The following is a 24,327-nucleotide window of genomic DNA, read 5'->3' as shown; positions in this document are numbered from 1 at the left end:
AGATCTGTAAGATAAGCCCCAAAAGACACTTTCAACACCATTTTACAGGCACGAGAACTCAGGCTCAGAGAGACTATCATTCGCGCACCATCATTGACCCATATTCCATTGATCCTCTTACAACTTTGGAGCTGCCCAAGTGTCCTCTCGCTGTGTCGGTTTGTAAAGCAGACACAGTGCAGGCAGCTCCTGTCCAGGGAGAAGAGGAAAGGGAGGCCCCGGGCGCTGCTGCTCCCACCCTAGTGCCCCTCGCTGCCATCACTTCTGACTCCTGCCTGAGTTGTTATGTTAACAGTGGGGTTTTTGCTCAGGCCTTAGAGTCAAGGAGCTGGATTTCTGTCCCATATGTGCCTCTTCCCCCCAATGTCACCTTGGGAAAATTATTTTTCCTGACCTCAACTCATCTCTACAATAGAGCTCATAACGTCCCCTCAGGGTTGCTCTGAGAATTAAATCCAGTGTCATAGGTGCCTAATACAATGCCTGGATTCTTAATAAACATGGGTCTTCTTCCCCTTAGCTAGTCCTTTCTCACAAATAATAAAGTGTCGGAGTTCTGAAAGCTCCCAGAGACTATCTGGAAGAGCCACCCTACATTCTACAGATGATACTTGACTCCAATATCAATTTCCAAGTCCAATTCTATTTTGTATGCATAGGCAGCCATGAAGTGAAGTGAAAGTTGCTCAGTCATGTTCAACTCTTTGTGACCCTATGGTCTATACAGTCCATGGAATTCTCCAGGCCAGAATACTCGAGTGGGTAGCCTTTCTCTTCTCCAGGGGATCTTCCCAACCCAGGGATCGAACCCAGGTCTGTCACATTGCAGGTGGATTCTTTAACAGCTGAGCCACAAGGGAAGCTCTTAGTCACTTATTTTTTTATTATTAGTCCTGGTGGACTCTGTTAGATCTAGCAGGATACAGCAATATTATGGGTAGATTAAGAGCTGCTGCAATTGACAGATTGAGGCCTTGATGGCCATAAGTCTCTGATAACTGAAAGTTACAAAGGGCAAGGCTGCCCACATGTGTTTATTTGAATATATATGATACACCACTGTTCCTACATCAGACTTTAAGAATAATTGTCCCAATTCAGGTTCAATTCTGAGCTTCAAAAGGAGTGATTTCCAGTACTACTTAGTGGCAGCATGACTATAGAGGATTGTTGTTGTTGTTCAGTCACTCAGTCGTGTTCAGCTCTTTGCAACCCCATGGACTGCAGCAAGCCAGGCTTCCCTGTCCTTCACTATCTCCCAGAGTTTGCTCAACTTCATGTCCACTGAGTCAATGGGAAATGTTAAATTGGTTTTATACACATACCACTTGAAGCAAACCATAAAGATCACTTTATAAAGGTTTCTTTAAAAAAAAAAAAGTATAACAATCACAGTTCAAGGCATTTGGTTTGTAAGGAGTATTTGTTTTCCATTTCAGGCCACGAGGATGCACTGGATGACTTTGGAATATACGAATTTGTTGCTTTTCCAGATGCTTCTGGTGTTGCCAGGGTTCGTTTTCTAGTGGCTGCTTATCCTAGAAGTAGCATTATGCTTCAGCAGAGGTGTAAGCAGCCTTCCTTTGAACATGGGGGCACTGCAGTCCAATGGCTGCGCTGCCCTCAGCCGTATTGACTCACTCTCTAAGGAATGACGGTGCCGGATCTGGGGAGCTAAAGTGTCTTTCTAAGCCTCTATCAAAAAGGCTAACACAAATGAGGAAATTACATGAATTCATAAGCATTCTTTACCTGGTAAGCTCAGTGGAGAGAGAATTAACTCGGTTGAAGGTCAAAAGAATTGAATAAAAGAGGGACGGAGAGACCCTGGTTTAAATCATTCTGCATCACTTTGATAACTGGACTGTCTCTTCACTTACTCTCTCTGTCATTTAGTTTCCCCTTTAATTCCCACTCATATCTCCTGAGGACATTGCAGAGACAATTGATTATACAGGTACTTTATGTTCTTCAGAAGAAAGGTAGTGTAGAAACGCAAAATATGCAGGTACATATTTTTATTTTTTTCTGAAGGTGCAAGAGAACTTTTATACAGTTGAAGGTTGTTTTTTTTTTCAGTCTGCACAGACAAGGTCTTTGAAGCAATCAATTTTGTTTAAGAGACAAATAGAATGTTTCTCTGAGCTAATCAGCTCATTAACATTTTTATAGATTTATATACAATTGATCTTTCCTGTTTCCTTATTCCCCTGTGATAGTTCACCTAAGAAAGGGGCCCCTGAAATGAACTACTTGCCTCTTGGGCATTTTCATTTCCATTTTTTAAAACTAACTATTTGCCATTTGGGATTGGTTGTCTCACTTGTTCAGAGAATTCTAAGGTTCTGAGGTTCATCCAGCAAGTTACCTGGCCACAGGCTTTATTTCTCAAATGCCTGTGAGTAATGGAGGGGGAATGATGGAATTTCATCCTCTTGTGGGTGAGTCATAGCACCAGCGTCCATGTCATCACTGGTAAAGGGCAAAACGGCATTGCAAAATCTTTGCATGTCCTGTTCCATCTCAGGCAGGATAGGCTCACCCTTTACTTCTACAACCAAAAAGACAAAAATAAATAATTTGGTGGATCAGTTATTTCAGAGACAGCTCCTCATCATGACAGCAACCTCCCTCTCAGGTATGTCTTTTAAATGGGGAAGCAGGAAACTGAAGCCTGATAAGACCGGGAAATGAATTTTGAAGTCATATTTTATTCCTAGGGATGCATTGGAAAGGGGTGAGTTCTATGTAAGAAACTTTTAAATTTATTCTCGCAATTAACCAGTACTCAGCTTTAAGATTGTATTGAGAGGACCTCTGCTCAAAATGCTACAGTTCTAAAGAACCTAAGGCCAAGAAATGAATGCTTGATTACATACCAGAAAAGTGAAAGTGTTAGCCACCTAGGCATGTCCGACTCTTTGTGACCCCATGGACTGTAGCCCACCAGGCTCCTCTGTCCATGGGATTCTCCAGGCAGGAATAGTGGAGTGGGTAGCCATTCCTTCTCCAGGGGATCTTCCCAGCCCAGGGATCAAACCCAGGTCTCCTGCATTGATAGCAGATTTTTTACCATCTGAGCCACCGGGGAATAACTCGATTTGGAACCATACCCATCTTCAGAGATGAAAACTCCTGAGGAATCAGCTGGGGTCTTTCATTGGCAGTTCCAGGTGCTTTGGGAAGAAGTGAGAAACCAACACGAACAACCCGAGAAGGAGGAGGAAAAGGATCTATATTAGAAGCAGCCAGAATTGTGTGAAGATTAGCAGCTGAGTGCAATGGCTTTGAGAAAGGAATAATAATAACATTACCAAGATCTCAAAACTGAAGTTAAGAAGGGGAATGAATTACTAACTTTATGAGTTTTCAAAAATCAGAATCCATCTTTTAGTTTCTCATGATACATGAATAGATGAATACTTCTCTGTCTACTTGCTCTACCTTTCATTGTCCTTTCAGTACTTATTTTTGGGAATTGTACAGAAAGCAATGGCATGGAATGAACAAATTTATTACTTGCTAACAGCTCTAGTATTAGGTTAGGTAAGTAAGTTAGTCATTTTCTATATAGATTGCTTTTTAAAAAAATTTTTAAAGACTTTTTTTTGATGTGGACCATTTTTAAAGTGTTTGTTGAATTTGTTACAATATTGCTTCTGTTTTATGTTTCGGATTCTTGGCCAGGAGGCATATGTGATCTTAGCCCCTCACCAGGAATAGGACCTGCACTCACTGTATTGGTTAAGACTGTAAAGTCTTAACCACCCAACAGCAGAGAGGCCTATAGATTGCTTTTATCATAGCCCCTGAAAACCCCTATACCAAAGAAAATCAAGAGTTCATCTTAAGTCCAGACTCTGAACCAAAGCTCCCTAGACACAAAATTGATGGTACGAATCGAATCACATAGCCTAGGACTGTTGTGAAAGCTTTAACAAGTAGAATGGAAATAGGAAGTTTCCAGAAAAACCTGAAGCTAAGACGTTCCAAAGTGATCTGGCAAGTCAAATGGGGATGAAATAAAGAACTCTTCAGATCATCTGTATAGTGCAAATAGTCCTCTACAGGTAGGACTATATAAATACAAAGGACTGAAAGTGACCACAAATACAATGAACATAGGATGAGTTGCGATGAGGAGGGGAGCCAGACTTTAGCTAAGGACTTAGAAAGCAGTATTTATAAGAATAACAGCATCAAATATAAGAAACAGGAGTTAATGAAACAAAAATGCCACTTGCAATAATAAAATGCATGTTGATCTTAACCAACCATATGCTACTATACTTTCCACATTCATCCAAGCCTTTATTTTTTTTAATTCACAAACTTTTATAGTATGTTTTATTTTGTTGAATAAAAACATCCAGTATTCCATTTTTTGTCTTTACTTTTAAAGCCCATTACTGCATTCAAACCAAACCATCTTCCCTTGTACGTTCTGTATTTCTTGGTACTGTCTTTACTAACTTGCCACGTGATAAGGGCTTCCGGCTATTCATTATTCTTTTTCCTAAACCACCTTTGCGCACGTGATTTTCAATTAGTATCAAAAAGCTAAGACTGAGGTATAATATAAAGGATAGTGATATATGCTCTTTAATTCTAAGCTATCCTGATATCTTCTCTTTTGCTGTTTTCTTTTCTTTCTATTACACTTCCTTTACAGTACTGCCAGCTTTTTGCTTAAATGAAGGGAAAAAGTGATAGTTTGCCCAGCTATTCCTCTTCTGACCTCATAGCCGTGCCACTGCACAAACTACCACAGGGTAAGTGCAAGGAACCATAGCAAGGAGGAAACGGATATTGAAGGAAAGTTGTTATTCTTTAGTCACTAAGCCGTATCCGACTCTTTTGCCACCCCATGGACTGTAGCCCATCAGGCTTCTCTGTTTATGGGTTTTCCCAGACAAGAATACTGGAATGCATTGCCATGCCCTCCTCCAGGGGATTTTCCCTACTCAGGGATCAAACTCACATCTTCTGCATTGGCAGGTGGATTCTTTAGCACTGAGCCATCAGGGAAGGCCATGAAGGGAAGTTTAACAGCTCTAATTCTCTCATCATCACCTCTTCCAGTTGTTTTCAGCCGTGTAGCATAGTGGAAATTCCATTTGCTAGTCTGCCAATTTTTTTTAATGTGCCCTATTTTTCTAGATGCCAGCGAGATCTGTTCCAGCCTCTGATGGTGTACCAGGGCAAGATTTGCACAGCACAATTTATGAAGTTATTCAGCACATCCCTGCCCAACAGCAAGATCATCCAGAGTAAGTACAAACTTGCTTTTGATGATGCTACATTGAGAGGGCTCAGGATTCAGCCCCTGCTGTCCTCAGAGTTTACTGAAAGGTTCAGAAGAAATTAAAAACAGATATTATGGCTCCCGTACATGTGGACACACTGTCCCACCTGAAAATAGCTCTAAGAAAGAAAACAGGCAAACGTACAAGTATCTTCTGGGGCCAAGTACTTGGGCCAGTGGACCAGACGCAGAGCTCTAGAATCTAACATTTCCCCAAATGAATCCACTTCTGGAGAAGAAAGGTGTCGTTAGGCCAGTCCTCAAGCCATTTTGGTTATCTTGCTGATTTTCCAGTGGCTGTAGGGTTTTTGGAAGAGGAAATGGCAACCCACTCCAGTATTCTTGCCTGGATAATCCCATGGACAGAGGATAGCAGGCTACATACAGTCCATGGGGCTGCAGAGAGTCAGACACGACTTCAGCGACTAAGCACACACGTAGTGGTTTTAGAGGCAGCGTCACTACAAAGCGTGTGTTCACGTTCAGGCGCTCAGCCGTGTCCGACTCTGCGACTCCGTGGACTGTAGCCCACCAGGCTCCTCTGTCCATGGAATTTTCCAGGCAAGAATACTGGAGTGGGGTACCATTTCACCCTCCAGGGGATCTTCCCGACCCAGGGATCGAACCCATGTCTCTTGCATCTCCTGCGTTGGCAGGCGGATCACTACAAATAGGACCAGGAAAAAAAAAAAAAAAAACCTGCAAAATGTGCCCAACACTGTCCCCATCAAATGTCCACCTCTCATAGATTCAAAGCAGTCTACTCTCAAGTGAATGGAACCACCATGTTAAGGACTGGGCTCACTCCAAGAAAAGCCCGGAAACTGCTCATCCAGTTAACCTGGGGGCTGGCACCAGGCAGTCACCTTCCCTTCCCATAGGTGGAAAAACTATGCCAACAGCCTTTTGGAATAATGAAATGAACTTCCTTTTTTTGAGGGCTGTAACTGCCTGCAGGCATAACTGCCACGAATCATCGTCCATCATTTCTTTATTTGTCATTTATTGACTTTGAAAAGAACATCAATAACCATACACAGGAATTTCCCCTTTGGCAAAAGGAAACAGTTCTAGCAAAGTAATTCGTGCACACCTCTGGGTAAATACCAAAAATAACAGCCGGCAGTGGATGACCCCACTCCAGTACTCTTGCCTAGAAAATCCCATGGGCAGAGGAGCCTGGTGGGCTGCAGCCCATGGGGTCACTAAGTCGGACACGACTGAGTGACTTCACTTTCACTCTTCAGTTTCATGCATTGGAGAAGGAAATGGCAACCCACTCCAGTGTTCTTGCCTGGAGAATCCCAGGGACGGGGGAGCCTGGCGGGCTGCAGTCCATGGGGTCGCACAGAGTTGGACACGACTGAAGCGACTTAGCAGCAGCAGCAGCAGCAGTGGATGAATGCCTAGGAAACGGTCTTCCAGGGAGGAGACTCAGCCCGGGGGGCCTGTGCATTCAGTTAAGGGCTGAAGAAGTGACAGGCGCACCTCAGAGGACCCCCATCAGTGCATTCCTTCTTGTCTCAAGGAGCCTGGAAAAAAGGGAGTCAGGTAACTAGGAGCAGACCCTGACAGAGCTGGGAGCTTCGGGTTTGAAAAGAAAAGAAAATTGCTTTGTAGCATTATGTTATTAATCTTATAGGACACCATGCTGTTGCTGCTGCTAAGTCGTTTCAGTCGTGTCCAACTCTGTGCGACCCCATGGACGGCAGCCCGCCAGGCTCCCCCGTCCCTGGGATTCTCCAGGCAAGAACACTGGAGTGGGTTGCCATTTCCTTCTCCAATGCATGAAAGTGAAAAGTGAAAGTGAAGTCGCTCAGTCGTGTCCAACTCTTAGTGACCCCATGGACTGCAGCCCACCAGGCTCCTCCGTCCATGGGGTTTTCCAGGCAAGAGTACTGGAGTGGGGTGCCATTGCCTTCTCCGATAGGACACCATAGTGGAATGTTATTCCAGGACAGTTAAACAAAACCTCTCTAAAATGATACCTAACTCTCTTTACTGTCTGGAATAGAAAATGAAGGGATATTTTTCTTTGTTAAAAATAAGGAATATATAGAATTTTGAGAGTATGATCTGCCTCCTAATTTTAAGATTTTATCTGCTTCCTAATTTTAAGATAGTTTCCAAGCAAAAATTTTGCCCTATTTAAATTCATTTGTTTTTCTATATGTCCTTTATTCTATATTTTTCCAGTTAGCCTGCAAACAAACCAAAGGAAGACTTGAGATTTATCTTTTAAGTCTCCAAATAATGAAATAAATATTGATTTTCAACTGTGGAGTATGGCAGCTGTCATATCAGAACACCAAATAAAATGATTTGCTGAAAAAAAAATGATTCCTCAAATTAAAAAAAAAAATCATCCTCTGAAATTAGACTGCTTTCAGACATGAACAATATTGCTAGAATTTCTTGAGAGTATAAAATTTTATTTCAGAAATAAACTTTGAAAGTTGAAAATACAGCAGAAAAGCTCTTTTTCAAGCTCATTAAGGACTATTTAACTGCTGTTGAGGACATGCTCCTTCCAGGGGCAGTGCACTCAAGACTCACACACACACACACACTCCCAGCCCCAGTGCTTCCAATGTTGCAGAAACCAGTACTTGAGAAACCAAGCACCAGGCTCCGAGAGCTGGAGAACTCAGGTTTATCACACCAGCGGGCCCGGAGGAGTTAACACTCTAAGCTCCGAGCCCCGAACAAAGGGATTACAGAGTTTTTATAGACAGACTGTAGTGGGCAACACTAGCTGCTAATAGGCTGGTTTAAACGAAGGGGTTTTGTGCACAGGAGCAGCAGCCAAGATGGGGAGGAGGATGCCTGCCTGGACAGGCATGATGAAGCAGGTTTGCAGGAGCTGGGCCGTTGCAAAGAGCAGGACAAGGGTGAGTGAGATAAACTCCAGTTCCTAGTATTTCAAGTCCCCACTTTCTAAGGCTACGTGACCTACTGATCTAGACTTTGCAAAGGGCAAGCTGAATTACAGAGGCTGAAGGAGAAGGAGGTTATGTAAAATTTTAACTTTTCCTCTTCACCCACCCCCCATCTCCTTGGCCTTTCTCTTCTCACCTCTTCTGAGGAAGTTCCCTTTGTGTGTCTTTGTCTTGACCTCCATCCTGAGATGTCTTCCCTCTCTGAATCTGCCTTCTCTTTCCTTCTCTTTCTCTTAAGGCTGTCTCCCTCCTCTCTAGCATCGCTTTTAAATTTTTTCTCTTCTTTCTCTCTTCCGGCTCATCCTAAAGGGGAGCCAACATTTTTTTAAACTGTTGTTTTCCTTGAATACAGATGTAGCTACCTATTCTAAATTTTAAAAAACAAGCAGGTAGAATATTTTCTTTTTATTTCATCAGAAACTGTTTTGCACTTGTATTTTTTTTATAGTCAAACCACAAACATCTCCAGGTCATTAACTATGTACTAGGGATATAGATTAAATATAAGACATAGTCTTTTAAAGGTTTCATAGCTTAGTGGGCTCCTCTTTGCTTGTTTTAACTGAAGATCAGTAATCCTTAGTAGAACAAGTATTCCTCAATAGAATAAACATTCCCTATGTTTAGGGAAAGGAAATGAATAAATCATTTTTCTTTCCTTATTACCTATGGTTTTATTCTCTAGATCCAATTAAATTCAGAGATCCATTTCATGAATAATGCAGTATTACAGGTAGTGAATCTCCAGCATTCCCAGCTTGGAGTAAAGAACTGTAACTTACTGCTTTCTTTACCTCTATTTGACAGTTGGTTCTGAGATAGAAACACAGCCAAAATATTTTTCCTTTGGCTCTTGGACTATTATTCTAGCAGTGTTGTTTTCATTACTACACGTGTCTATCACCTAACTGAACTGGTGTTTAACAAATTGGTAAGTTGGCCTGTGTTCATATTCTAGTACTCGGTCATTTGTTTATTGAATTCATGGCTGCATTTATTTAAATGCTGTCTGTCGACCTCATTAAACACTCTTGGCACAGTTTGTTTTAAACCCAACTTGCTCATAGGACATTCACGTAAGTCAACCTTTTAGTTTCAAAAAGAAATTATCTACAGAATTGAGTGATGGCTTACTCTTTATACTTGTTGACTTATAAATGTAATTTTCTTGAACTAGTTCAAAGCTCTCATTATTTGCAGCTGTAGAAGGGAATGAACGAATTTAGGGTTCTTCAACCTGTAGACCTGGAAATCTGTAGAACATTTTGCATGTCTCTTCACTAGGTAAGCATTCACAGGCAAAGCAGTGCATTTAAGTGAAATAAGGAATGCACGTTTTGAGGAAAGCGGTGGAAATGTATATTCATCTGGAATCAGTGGAGAAATCAAGCCAGATGCCTCTTACTCACTGGTCCTTTTAACACAGAATAAAGGCATTTATAAGAGTCTGACTGCAGATTTTCCGGCATACCCACAATGCACTGTGCTGCAAAGGAGCGTGGTGGGGCAGGAGTTCCCACTGGACAGTCTTTATCGTGCCGACAGAAGAGAGAAAAGGACGGGACTTTCCAATTACCTTTTTTGTATCATGTTTCCTACAAAGCTCAATTAGTTCTAATCTATACTTTCCCTTTCCTCAGCACCGACAGTATCATATCTAACCTACAAGTGTGGAAACTTTTATTTGTAAAATCTTCAGCAGGCTTTATTAAATTTTAAATTACTACACTTTCAAATTTTCATTCCCAAATTTCCTTCTTGCTATTTGTACCATGGAATAATAAAGATGATTGTCACAAAAGCAAGAGTGTGCCTTCTCCTAGGTTGTCAGTCACCAATGGAGTTTTTTAAAAGACTTGTAAAACACTGAAGGAAATGACTTACTAAAGTCTGATTTTTACTTTTGTTCAAGGAACAGTGGATTCAAATAAATTATTATGCTTTTGCTTGTATATAGCCTTGATTCTTTGTCTTGTAGAGTAAAAATCTCACATAAATTCACATTATAGAATTAGATTTTTTTGATCCCTTTTCCCCACTGTGCATCATGGAGAGCTACCAAAAAAAGACTCTTGCTCTCACATGGCTATTTACTTTTCAGGCTTGAAATTTTTACTTTATTGCATTGTGAATTCTCCTTGTATATTGCTCTATTAAAAAAAAGCAAAAACAAAAACATAAACCAAATGGTAGAATTTAAAAACACTGTTTTATAACTCCCAAATGAAACAACTGATTCAGATACCAGTTAGCACTAGGCAAGACTGCTAGATAAAAGTTACCAGATAAAACTACCAAGAATTCTGTTGTAGAAACCCTGCTTAGGAAAGGTGGTCGCAGCCCAGAGAGAAGCAGGTCTGCAGAGCAGCACGGATAGCTGTAGGGCACAGTGAGGCCTGGGGAGTGGGGTCGGAACAGTCATCCAAGCCTTGTAGATCTTGAAGATGAAAGACAAATGTTTATATCCATTGACTTTGGCTACAGATACTCTGACCTGCCAGTGCCACTCTTTAGGATTTCATTCTGGCTAAATAAAGGTAGAAGCAGTCTAAATATACAGCACTGGGGAATTTAAAATGACATCAGTGACATTAAGTCCATGCAGTGACTCACCTTCCAACTATTAAAAAAGAACTATGACAAAATTGTCCAACTTCAAGCTATGTCTTATGGCCTATTATTTTATACAAAAGAAAGAAAAGAAGAGCATTTCCTGCAAATCAAAACTATGATGAAGTATTACCTCACAAAGATCAGAATGGCCATCATTAAAACATCTATAAATAATAAATGTTGGAGAGGATGTGGAGAAAAAGGAACACTCCTACGCTGTTGGTGGGAGTGAAAATTGCTGTAGCCATTATGAAGAACAATATGGAGGTTCCATAAAAAACTAAAAATAGAGCTACAATATGACCCAGCATAACCACACTTGGGCGTATATCTGGAGAAAATGCTAATTCTGAAAGATACATGCACCCCAATGATCATTGCAGCACCGTATACAATAGGCAAGACACAGAAGCATCTGAATGTCCATCAGCAGATGAATGGATAAAGAAGATGGGGTAGTTATATACAATGGAATATTAGATGACCACGAAAAAAGAATGAAATAATGTCATTTGCAGCAACATGGATGAACCTAGAGATTATCATTCTAAGTGAAGTAAGCCAGAGAAAGACAAATATCATTTGATATTGCTTATACATGGAATTAAAAAAATGATATAAATGAACTAATTTACAAAACATAAATAGACCTACAGGCATAGAAAACAAACTTATGGTTACCTAAAAGGAAAGGAAGGGGAGGACTAAATTAAGAGTTTGGGAGTAACATATATACTCTGCTGCTGCTGCTGCTGCTAAGTCGCTTCAGTCGGGTCTGACTCTGTGCGACCCCATAGACGGCAGCCCACCAGGCTCCCCCGTCCCTGGGATTCTCCAGGCAAGAACACTGGAGTGGGTTGCCATTTCCTTCTCCAGTTCATAAAAGTGAAAAGTGAAAGTGAAGTCACTCAGTCGTAACCGACTCCTAGAGACCCCATGGACTGCAGCCTACCAGGCTCCTCCATCCATGGGATTTTCCAGGCAAGAGAACTGGAGTGGGTTGCCATTGCCTTCTCCATATATACACTACTATATATAAAATAGATAACCAACAAGGACCTACTATATAGCACAGGGAACTCTACTCAATATTTTGTAATAACCTAAAAGGGAAAAGAAACTGAAAAAAAATCACTTCATTGTACACCTCAAACTAACAATATTGTAAATTAACTGCAATAAAAAACAAAATTTTTCAGAATAAAAACAATAGCATTTCTTTTTAAAATGCATTTCGAATAAACCACTGTATTTATACTATACCTCTTATATTTTCGTAGAAGCACATGGTGAAAGGAAAACTAAGTCCTACAACTTACCCATTCTTTCCTGCTCTTTTTTCTCTACCAGCCTTATATATTTTTCTGCTAGAAAAGTCCATCAGTTCTACCACAATTATTTTCTTCTACATTTGGTTTAAAAAAAAAAAGGTATTATGTAATTAAAAAAGGAATCTATGCCCATTGTTAAAAGTGTATCTAGACTTGGAAATGCAGAAGGCTAACCATAAAGCCATTAAAATCACCTGTAGAGAGTAGACCAGAAACGTTCTCATGACAAAAGAAAAAAATGTAATTATGTGAGGTGGTGGATGTGTTTGTTAACTGACCTTATTGTGGTAATTATTTTACAATATATGCATGTACCAAATCACCACACCTTAGACGTACACAATGTTATATGTCAATTATATCTCAATAAATCTGGAAAAAAATAAATACGAAAACACTTGTAATTTCACTCCCAGAAAAATAACCTGTTAGAATTTTCTCAGGTTAGTCATGCATATGTTTATTCCTACTCCCTCCAGTTCCAGAAAGGATTTATGGTAGCTCATATAAATGTGTAATATAACGATAAAATATACCCCTCAAAATAAAGGTGATAAAGAAAACAGGATGAAAGAAAAATGAGAGTTTACAAAAAGGCAATGTGAAAAAAGAAATGAGGTTAATGACTAGTATGATGAATTCCCCTTCATCTGAGAATAGTTTTATATCCCTGAGATCATGTGGCATATACAGGACGATGTCTAAGGAGGGGCCTCTAAACCAAATGCAATCTGTAGTTGTCAGAGCTGAAGAAAGGTTGCAGTCTTGTTGTAGGGCTAGGAGAGAGCAGATCAGCTTTCCCAGCCACCCCGTCACCCCAGGTCCATCCGCCTCTCTCCTTCTCAAGCTTGAATGCTCTTCCTTCCAGAGACCATGTTTCTTCTCACTTGGAGTTCAGTTCTGTCACTCAGTCAAGTCCGGCTCTTTGCGACCCCATGGACTGCAGCACGCCAGGCCTCCCTGTCCATCAGCAACTCCCAGAGTTTGCTCAAGCTCATGTCCATTGAGTCGGTGATGCCATCCAACCACCATCTCATCCTCTGTTGTTCCCTTCTCCCCCTGCCTTCAGTCTTTCCCAGCATCAGGGTCTTTTCCAATGAGTCAGTTCTTCTCATCAGGTGGCTGAAGTATTGGAGCTTCAGCTTCAACATTCGTCCTTCCAATGAATATTCAAGACTGATTTCCTTTACAATTGACTGGTTTGATCTCTTGTAGTCCAAGGGACTCTCAAGAGTCTTCTCCAACACCAAGATTCTAACTACAATAAGCTACTGCTGCATCTCTGTGTTCCTGTTCATAGATCAAACTTTGGGACACTTTAAAACATGGACAGTCTTAAACAGCCTTTTTCTTTTTTGCTTCAAAATGACAATTTTTTATTGAGGTATAATGGATGTACAATATTGTAAGTTCTAGGTGTACAACAGAGTGATTCACAATTTTAAAGATTGTATTCCACTGATAGTTATAAAATATTGGCTATATTCCCTGTGATGTACAATATATCTTGTAGCTTATTTCATTTTTATTTTTTATTTATTTTTTAATAGCTGATTAACAATGTTGTGATGGTTCCAAGTGAGCAGGGACTCAGCCATACCTATACATGTATCGATTTGTCCCCAAACTCCTCTCCCATCCAGGTTTCCACATAACATTGAGCAGAATTCCTGTGCTATACAGTAGGTCCTTATTGGTTATGAATTTTAAATATAACATCAAACAGCCTTTTCTTAAATAGATAATTATACATTTCCATGATTCACAAATCAAAATCCTATAAAAAGTATGCATTAAGAAAACTTTTTTTATTAGTGTTTGGTTTTGGGTTTTGGTTTGGCTGTTTCTGTGTATCCCTCCAGATTTTCTTGCCACAACCAAGGGAAATATAAGCACATATTCTTATCTTTTTGAAACTCACTTTTCAATCACTTGTAATTCTTCTCAGTTTTGTGTCTCTCACACACGCAAAAACACACAGACCCTCTGAGCGTGTGGTTCCACTCAAAGGGGCAAGGAATTGCTAAAGGGAGAAATGTGAAAGGATCTAGAATCCAATTAACTTTTGCTGTCACTGGTGTGTAACACCGGATGACTCACTGCTTTTTCAGTAAATGGGGATGAAAATCTCATAAATTAATCAAGGGAAGTGATGAACCAACCCAGATGTTCACCTAATTAACAAATTAATCTTTAGAATACAGCCTAAAGTTCTTTCCTTATTACTAAACATAATCATGGCTGTTGTTAAAATTTTTAACTTTATATTCATGCTTCTAACTTGGAAGAGAATCATCTTCCTCCTGCTTATTATTTTGAAAGAGTATATCCTACTGATACTCTTTTAAGCAAAAAAATTAAAATCCTTATGAATAAAACAATTTTCCTTGTTTTTCTTTCATTTGAGAACTTCCATATTAATAAGACAATTTCAGTTAACGTGAACTGCACACATACACTCCAAGAAGGTTCATGTGATGCCTAAATTTTACAAAATCACATGCCCTATAAAGTTCTGTTTAATAAAATTGTATGATAGCACAGTGCATGGCATATAGTTTACTATATGTTATTAAAGATTTAACTTATTTTCAGAAACTTGTAATTTTCTGCTTCTGTATGCTTCTATCATCCCTGTGAACTTATATGTCATTTTTATATATTCTTCTAAAGTTCATGTTCAAATATATATGAATGTGTTTGTTTTAGTTTCATAAGGCAGTAAGAAAACAGAGATTTCTTTCTAATGAGTACACAGAAATAAGACACAGCACTTGGATGTAACACTGATGCTCTCCTTTCTTCTCATTTACCAGATACACTTCTTAGTGGAATTACCATGTTAACCTTGAAGTTTACAAATACTTTTACAACTATTACCCACATAGATCTTCCCAAGAACCTTGTGGGCTAGAAAAAAGCATGGCTGCTTTATAGATGAAAGAACAAATACTCAGAAAGTTAAAAGACTTGCTCAAGTCATTTATATAAAATGTATTTTGTGCATAACCTACACAATATTCCCCTATACATTTTTTATTTATTTTTTAATTGAAGGATAATTGCTTTACAGAATTACATTAATAATTTTTTTTAATTGAAGGATAATTGCTTTACAATGTTGTGTTCGTTTCTGCTGTACAACATGAATCAGCTTTACAGGTACATATATCCCTTCCCTCTTGAACCTTCCTCTCACCCCGCCCCCTTCCTACCCCTCTAGGTCATCACAGAGCGCCAGGCTGGGCTCCCTGTGTAACACAGCAGCTTCCCACGAGGTATCTGCATATGGGAACGCTACTCTCAGTTCGTCCCACCCTCTCCTTCCCCCACTGTGTCCTCAAGCCCAGTCTCTACGTCTATATCTCTATTCATGCCCTGCAAATAGGTTCATCAGTACCATTTTTCTAGGTTCCATATCAGTTCAGTTCAGTCACTCAGTCATGTCCGACTCTTTGTGACCCCATGGACTGCAGCATGCCAGGCTTCCCTCTCCATCACCAACTCCCAGAGCTTGCTCAGGCTCATGTCATCAAGTCAGTGATGCCATCCAACCATCTCATCTTCTGTCGTCCCCTTCTCCTCCTGCCTTCAATCTTTCCCAGCATCAGGGTCTTTTCCAATGAGTCACTTCTTCACATCAGGTGGCCAAAATATTGGGGCTTCAGCTTCAGCATCAGTCCTTCCAGTGAATATTCAGGACTGATTTCCTTTACAATTGACTGGTTTGATCTCTTATAGTCCAGGGGACTCTCAAAAGTCTTCTCCAACACTACAGTGTTCAAAAGCATCAATTCTTTAGCACTCAGCTTTCTTTATGGTCCAACTCTCACATCCATACATGACTACTGGAAAAACCATAGCCTTGACTAGATGGACCTTTGTCAGCAAAGTAATGTCTCTGCTTTTTCATATGCCATCTAGGTTGGACATAGCTTTTCTTGCAAGGAGCAAGTGTCTTTTAATTTCATGGCTGCAGTCACCCTCTGCAGTGATTTTGGAGCCCAAGAAAATACAGTCTTAGTACTCTTGCCTGGAAAATCCCATGGACAGAGGAACCTGGTAGGCTGCAGTCCATGGGGTCGCACAGAATCAGACATGACTGAAGCGACTTAGCAGCAGCAGCATGCAGTTATAAGCATAATGTAGATGGATCCTAAACTACATATCATGTGTAATTCATAAATGAGATTGTGCTTACATAAAGAAATGATCCTCTTAAGTGTAGAATTAATGGACTTTTAGGTATGCAGATGACACCACCATTATAGCAGAAAGTGAAGAGGAACTAGAAAGCCTCTTGATGAAAGTGAAAGAGGAGAGTGAAAAAGTTGGCTTAAAGCTCAACATTCAGAAAACGAAGATCATGGCATCTGATCCCATCAATTCATGGGAAATAGATGGGGAAACAGTGTCAGACTTTATTTTTGGGGGCTCCAAAATCACTGCAGATTGTGATTGCAGCCATGAAATTAAAAGACACTTACTCCTTGGAAGGAAAGTTATGACCAACCTAGATAGTGTGTATTAAAAAGCAGAGACATTACTTTGCCAACAAAGGTCCATCTAGTCAAGGTTATGGTTTTTTCAGTTGTCATGTATGGATATGAAAGTTGGACTGTGAAGAAAGCTGAGTGCTGAAGAATTGATGCTTTTGAGCTGTGGTGTTAGAGAAGACTCTTGAGAGTGAGTGAGTCCCTTGGACTGCAAGGAGATCCAACCAGTCCATCCTAAAGGAGATTAGTCCTGGGTGTTCATTTGAAGGACTGATGCTAAAGCTGAAACTCTAGTACTTTGGCCACTTCAAGTGAAGAGTTGACTCATTGGAAAAGACTCTGATGCTGGGAGGGATTGGGGGCAGGAGAAGGGGACGACAGAGGATGAGATGGCTGGATGGCATCACCGACTCAGTGGACGTGAGTTTGGTTGAACTCCGAGACTTGGTGATGGACAGGGGTCCTGGTGTGCTGCTATTCATGGGGTCACAAAGAGTCGGACACAAGTGAGCAACTGAACTGAACTGAACTGACACATATGTTTCTGTATTGGTGCTTGTATTTAAGACTGTAAATCTCATCAGCTTTTGCACAGTTAATGTCTCTATTAGACTCGTTAAAAAAAGTATCTTCTATGGTTAATAAAATGTAAAGACTGCACCTGCTATTATGCTAGCTTTCATTCTTACATATTTTCACAGGGAACTTGCTTTAATGAATTTATTTTGAGAAGTTTTAAATCAAATTCTATGTCAGGATTTTACATTAATGTCCAATAGGTGGTTAGATTTGTTCAACGTTAAAATAGGTATTATGGTAACTTCCTCATCAGTTAAATTACTAAATTAAAGTATAACATTCAATGGAACAAAATAGAAAGCCCAGAGATTAATCCATGCACCTATGGACACCTTATCTTTGACAAAGGTGGCAAGAATATACAATGGAGAAAAGACAATCTGTTTAACAAGTGGTGCTGGGAAAACTGTCAACCACTTGTAAAAGATTGAAACTAGAACACTTGCTAACACCATACACAAAAATAAACTCAAAATGGATTAAAGATCTAAATGTAAGACCAGAAACTAGAGGAGAACTCCTAGAGGAGAACATAGGCAAAACACTCTCCAACATATATCACAGCAGGATCCTCTATGACCCACCTCCCAGAATATTGGAAATAAAAGCAAAAATAAACAAATGGGACCTAATTAAACTTAAAAGCTTCTGCACAACAAAGGAAACTATAAGCAAGGTGAAAAGACAGCCTTCAGAATGGGATAAAATAATAGCAAATGAAGCAACTGACAAACAACTAATCTCAAAAATATACAAGCAACTCCTACAGCTCAATTCCAGAAAAATAAATGACCCAATCAAAAAATGGGCCAAAGAACTAAATAGACATTTCTCCTAAGAAGACATACAGATGGCTAACAAACACATGAAAAGATGCTCAACATCACTCATTATCAGAGAAATGCAGATCAAAACCACAATGAGGTACCATTTCACGCCAGTCAGAATAGCTGTGATCCAAAAGTCTACAAGCAATAAATGCTGGAGAGGGTGTGGAGAAAAGGGAGCCGTCTTACAATTGTTGGTGGGAATGCAAACTAGTACAGCCACTATGGAGAACAGTGTGGAGATTCCTTAAAAAACTGGAAATAGAACTGCCATACGACCCAGCAATCCCACTGCTGGGCATACACACTGAGGAAACCAGAGTTGAAAGAGACACGTGTACCCCAATGTTCATCACAGCACTGTTTATAATAGCCAGGACATGGAAGCAACCTAGATGTCCATCAGAAGATGAATGGATAAGAAAGCTGTGGTACATATACACAATGGAGTATTACTCAGCCATTAAAAAGAATACATTTGAATAAGTTCTAATGAGGTGGATGAAACTGGAGCCTATTATACAGAGTGAAGTAAGCCAGAAAGAAAAACACCAATACAGTATACTAATGCATATATATGGAATTTAGAAAGATGGCAACAATAACCCTGTATATGAGACAGCAAAAGAGACACTGATGTATAGAACAGTCTTTTGGACTCTGTGGGAGAGGGAGAGGATGGGATGATTTGGGAGAATGGCATTGAAACATGTATAATATCGTAAATGAAACGAGTCGCCAGTCCAGGTTCGATGCACGATACTGGATGCTTGGGGCTGGTACACTGGGATGACCCAGAGGGATGGTATGGGGAGGGAGGAGGGAGGAGGGTTCAGGATGAGGAACACGTGTATACCTGTGGTAGATTCATGTTGATATATGGCAAAACCAATACAATATTGTAAAGTTAAAAAATAAAAAAGAAAATACAGTCTGTCACTGTTTCCATTGTTTCCCCATCTATTTGCCATGAAGTGATTGGACCAGATGCCATGATCTTCGTTTTTTGAATGTTGAGTTTTAAACCAGCTTTTTCACTCCACTTTGTTCAAGAGGCTCTTTCGTTCCTCATCGCTTTCTGCCATAAGGGTGGTGTCATCTGCATATCCGAGGTTATTGATTTTTCTCCCAGCAATCTTGATTCCGTATCAGTTCAGTTCAGTTCAGTCGCTCAGTCATGTCCGACTCTGCGACCGTATATACATGTGTTAATACACGATATTTGTTTTTCTCCTTCTGACTTACTTCACTCTGTATGCCAGGCTCTAGGTTCATCCACCTCAGTTCCTCCGCTATACTGTAAATCTTCTTTAGATGACTTATAATACCTAACAAAACATAAATGCTTTGTAAATAGTTGTAAATGCAGTGTTAGTGCTGTGTAAATAGTTGTCTGCAAGGCACATTGAAGTTTTGCTTTGGGGAACTTTCTGGAATTTTTTTCTTTAGTGTTTTAAATCTATGATTGGTTGGATTCAGGATGCAGAACCCCCATATATGGATAGCTGACAGTATTCATTTGGTTTTTGTTTGTGTCTGAGAACTTTCTCATTTGAATATACTCCTAGGGGAGAAGACAACTCTTTTGCTCGCCACACAATGGGCGTAAACTGGCAGATTGTTTCTTCCCTGAAGCAGAATTCCACTTTAGGTTTATGGCAGAGGCTTTCTGAAGCTTCAAAACAGTCAATCCCTTAAATTCTACAAAAATCAGTCGTCATAGGTGGTGGCAACTTCAGAGACCACACCCCCATGATAACCAGTTCTTCTGAGTGTCCTCTGTGGCATCCATTCCATTATATGCACTTTAAAAGACATACAATATATGGTTTCAAATTGTAATGAATAGGATTACCTATGCTTTGTATGGAGAAGGCAGTGGATCCCCACTCCAGTACTCTTGCCTGGAAAATCCCATGGATGGAGGAGCCTGGTAGGCTGCAGTCCTTGGGGTCACTAAGAGTCGGACAGGACTGAGCGACTTCACTTTCAATTTTCACTTTCATGCATTGGAGAAGGAAATGGCAACCCACTCTACTGTTCTTCCTGGAGAATCCCAGAGACGGTGGAGCCTGGTGGGCTGCTGTCTACGGGGTCGCACAGAGTTGGACACGACTGAAGCGACTTAGCAGCAGCAGCATGCTTTGTATATTTAATGAAGACACCATGGTTAGGAGGCAACTGTTTCCAATAATAATCCAATCCTTTGAGATTGAAGCTCAGAACTCTTGATAACATTGGAGAGTCATTTTTCCTTGCTTCCTGGACTTGGGTGCCTATTTCTTTTCCCAGTTTATGACTTCCTGGGTGGCTCAGGTGGTAAAGAATCCACCTATAATGCAGAAGATGTGGGTTCAATCCCTGTGTTGGGAAGATCCCCTGGAGAAGGAAATGGCAACCCACCCCAGTATTCTTGCCTGGAGAATTCAATGAACAGAGGAGCCTGGTGGTCTACAGTGCATGGGGTTTACAAAGAGACATGACAGAGCAACTAATACTTTGACTTTCTTTCACTTTACTATATGTTTTCTTTATGGAGAAAACAAAAGCTATGGAAACAGAAGAATGAAAGCTTCTGCAGAGACAATTGGTCTTTTTAGGAACAGTTTGCAAATGGCATGCTGAGGCCTAGTCCACAGACTAGACAAGATAAATGCCAAGAGGCTTGCATTGTTACACAGTCTCAAATACGACAGTTAATACTATAAGTTAGAATGTCCAATCAAGTTGATTTATAGGTAAGTTAAGAACAGGAAGGATTATTTTTCTAGAATTGTTTATAGCTTGTGGGTGGCTGAGATGTCCATACAAATCCTTTCCAACCTGGGATTCTGAAAGTGGTTCCATTCCTTGATCTGTTAGTGCCACCTATGGTTCCAAATCAGAAGTGTTAGGTTAAAGTATAAAACCTATGTATTATGAACACTAATCTGATTTTAAATTAGAGTATTTATTATTCTATTATATTTTGCCCTCTGGGTTTCACTAAATGAATAGAATATCTTTCTGGAGGGCAAATCTCCCAATATTCATTAGGAGATTTTAAAATGTTTATACTCTTTAATCCAGTTTAGACTCTTTAAACCAGTCAATCCTAAAGGAAATCAACCCTGAATATTGGAAAGACTGATGCTGAAAGTGAAGCTCCAATACTTTTGGCTACCTGAAGAGCTAGCTCATTGGAAAAGACCCTGATGCTGGGAAAGATTGAAGGCAGGAGGAGAAGGGGACAACAGAGGATGAGATGGTTAGATAGCATCACTGACTCAGTGGAATGAATCTGAGCAAACTCTGGGAAATAGTGGAAGAGAGGAGCCTGGCATCCTGAAGTCCATGGGGTCACAAAGAGTGAGACATGACTTAGTGACTGAACAACAACAAAACCAGTAATCCATGTTTAAGAAATGATGAGACACAAAGACACATGTATAAGAATATTTAGTGCAGTATTAAAGTAACTAAATGTTCAAATGATTATAAGTCATATATGAGATGGTATATGATGCAGCCATTTTAAAATATCAAAAAAAAGAGGAAATTACCTTTAGTTGTAATTTCTATCATTTGTATCCTTTTAGAAAGATTTCAAGTCTTTCAGAAACTGTCAGAACCCTAAAGAGATAATATAACTGCAGTATGCAATAGCATGCCAAAAACAAAATCGATAACCCACAAAACTAAGAAGCTATGTGCCTAAAAAATAGAACTTATAAATGTGCTAATTGTTTTCTTCTTTTTCTGCACCAATCAAGATAAATAAGACAAAATCAGTACTTTGCAGAGAAAACAGAAGTGGATAACTTCTTTCCACGTGGAAACTCTTTCTTCTTTCTAAAATAAAAAATGCACACTTCCGTGGGCCTCCATCCTGGTCTGCATTTCTCTATCATAGAGGAAACTAATCTCTTTACCTCTGCTTTGGCATCTACCCCTGTTACCTGCTCACCAGCTTTATACCATCCATTATCCTTCTCTTCTGTATTTCCAATCAGTGGGATGTATCCCACCAGTTTTAAAGTACAGTCATGTGTGATGTCCAAACTAATAATAAGAATTCCTCGCTCAAACCCACATCCTCTACCTCCTCACTTCTGGCAAAATATCATCCTATCTCTGTCTCTCACTTCACAGTCAAGCCTCTTAATTTATATATTTGTTATTACAATTTTCATACCTCCTGCTCAGTCTTAAACTCACTCCAGTCTGGTCTGTGCCCCCATCACTCTATTAAAACAGCTCCCTATAAAATCACTAGAGACCTCCGGATTGCTAAACATGGACTTTTTCCATTGTTCATAGTAGTGTCTCAACAGTAGTCAACACCCTTGACCAACGCTTCCTTCCTGAAACTCTCATGACTCATGGTTCCCCCACCCCCACCTTCTCTAGGCACTTTGTTTCTTTCGCTGCTCATCCTCCTCTTCCTGACCATTCAATATCATAGCTCAGTCTTGGACTCTCTTCTCACTCTTTAATATCTTCCTAGGAAATTCCCTATAGCTATAATTTATATTACCACCTATATACGGATGATTCACAAACCCTAATTTCTGGCCCAGTACTTTCTCTGAGCTCCAAGGACACATGTAAAAAATATGTATTTCTTCACTTCTTAGAGATCTCGAAGGTAGGTACCTCAATCTCTATTTAAGCAAAACCTAACTCATGAGTTTTCCTTCCAAACTTATTCTTCCATTGTCTTCTTTCAGTTCTATAAATGGCCCACCACCAACCTTGCTGCACACAGCAAATGCTGAAAGTCGTCTTTGATGTTTCCCTCTCCTTCATTATGCACATTTAATCCATCTTCAAGCTCTGTGGCTTCTACTTCCTACTTCTTAAATCCATCATCTCTCTATCTCCACCATCATGTCAATCCAGGTCACCATTATCTCTTGTCTGTGTTACTACATTACAGTCCTATTAGTTTTAATAGTGTTAGTTCTTTTTACTTAACCTGTACACCATTGGTTTAATTTTTGTCTAAATTCACTAGCCAGGACCTCCATGCATTTTTAAACAAGCGTGATGGTAAGAGAGGACATCTTTGCCTTTTTCTTCATCTTAGGGGAAAAGCATCCAGTTTCTTACCATTAAGTATGGTTTTGTGTGTGTGTTAGTTGCTCAGTTGTGTCCAACTCTTTGTGACCCCATGGACTACAGCCCACCAGCCTCCTCTGTCCATGGAATTCTTCAGGCAAGAATACTGGCATGGGAAAACCCCTTCTCCAGGGGGATCTTCCGGACCCAAAAATCGAACCCAGGTCTCCTGCTTTGCAGAGGGATTCTTTACCATCTGAGCCACCAGGGAATCCCAAGTATGGTATTAGTTCTAGGTTTTTTGGTAGATGTTCTTCGCCAAGCAGAGAAATTTCTCCACTACTCTTAGATTGCTGAGAGTTTTTATTATGAAAGGTGTTCAGTCAGTCAGTTCAATCACTCAGTTGTGCCCAACTCTTTGTGACCCCATGGACTGCAGCATGCCAGGCTTCCCTGTCCATCACCAGCTCCTGGAGTTTGCTCAAACTCATGTCCATAGAGTTGGTGATGTCATCCAACCATTTCATCCTATGTCATCCCCTTCACTTCCCACCTTCAATCTTTCCTAGCATCAGGGTCTTTTCCAATGAGTCAGTTCTTCACATTAGATGGCTAAAGTATTGGAGTTTCAGCTTCAGCATCAGTCCTTCCAATGAATATTCAGGACTGATATCCTTTAGGATGGACTGGTTGGATCTCCTTGCAGTCCAAAGGACTCTCAGGAGTCTTCTCCAACACCACAGTTCAAAAGCATCAATTCTTCGGCGCTCAGCTTTCTTTATAGTCCAACTCTCACATCCATACATGACTACTGGAAAAACCAGATTTTGCCAATTGCCTTTACTCAGCTGACATGATCATACGATTTTTTTTCTCTAACCCACTGATGGGTGGATATCATTAATTTTCAAATGTTGAACAAACCTTCCATAACTGAAATAAACCTTACTTGATTGTGATGTATAATTCTTATTAAAGACTGTCGGATTTTATTTACTAATACCTTTTTGAGGAATTTTTGCATGTGTGTTCATGAAAGATATTAGTTTGCAATTTTCCTTTCTTATGTCTTGGTCTAGTTTTGGTATTCGACAATTGCTAACTTCATAGAGTGAGTCAGGATGTGTTCCCTAAGCTTCTGTTTTCTGGAAAAGATTATACACAACTAGTATTGTTTATTGTTTTAATGTCTGGCAG

General features: G+C 40.0%; 1 protein-coding gene and 1 long non-coding RNA gene across 8 annotated transcripts in view; one reads left to right on the top strand and one right to left on the bottom strand.

The window, feature by feature from the left end:
* Positions 1–10,196, top strand: part of HEPACAM2 (HEPACAM family member 2) — a 52,980-nt gene extending 42,784 nt beyond the window's left edge. For 4 of the 7 annotated variants that reach the window (XM_006078328.3, XM_044946432.1, XM_044946431.1 and 1 more), the window contains 4 exons: positions 1,440–1,513; positions 5,161–5,270; positions 8,102–8,196; positions 9,529–10,196. In XM_006078328.3, the coding sequence (XP_006078390.2) occupies positions 1,440–1,513; positions 5,161–5,270; positions 8,102–8,196; positions 9,529–9,560 (311 nt within the window). In that variant the 3' untranslated portion in view covers positions 9,561–10,196. Of the gene's footprint in view, positions 1–1,439; positions 1,514–5,160; positions 5,275–8,101; positions 8,197–9,528 lie in introns of those variants that run through there. The other 3 variants (XM_025290854.2, XM_006078333.3, XM_006078332.3) reach the window with 2 other exon arrangements.
* Positions 2,057–24,327, bottom strand: part of LOC102404834 — a 36,767-nt gene continuing 14,496 nt past the window's right edge. Inside the window, exon 3 of the long non-coding RNA XR_329272.4 lies at positions 2,057–3,176. This is a non-coding gene — a long non-coding RNA (uncharacterized LOC102404834). The remainder of the gene's footprint in view (positions 3,177–24,327) is intronic.

Source organism: Bubalus bubalis, chromosome 8, assembly GCF_019923935.1.
Source record: "Bubalus bubalis isolate 160015118507 breed Murrah chromosome 8, NDDB_SH_1, whole genome shotgun sequence".
NCBI classification, from domain to species: Eukaryota; Metazoa; Chordata; class Mammalia; order Artiodactyla; family Bovidae; genus Bubalus; species Bubalus bubalis.
Note: the sequence above shows the minus strand (reverse complement) of the source record. Positions and strands in the feature narration are given on the sequence as shown.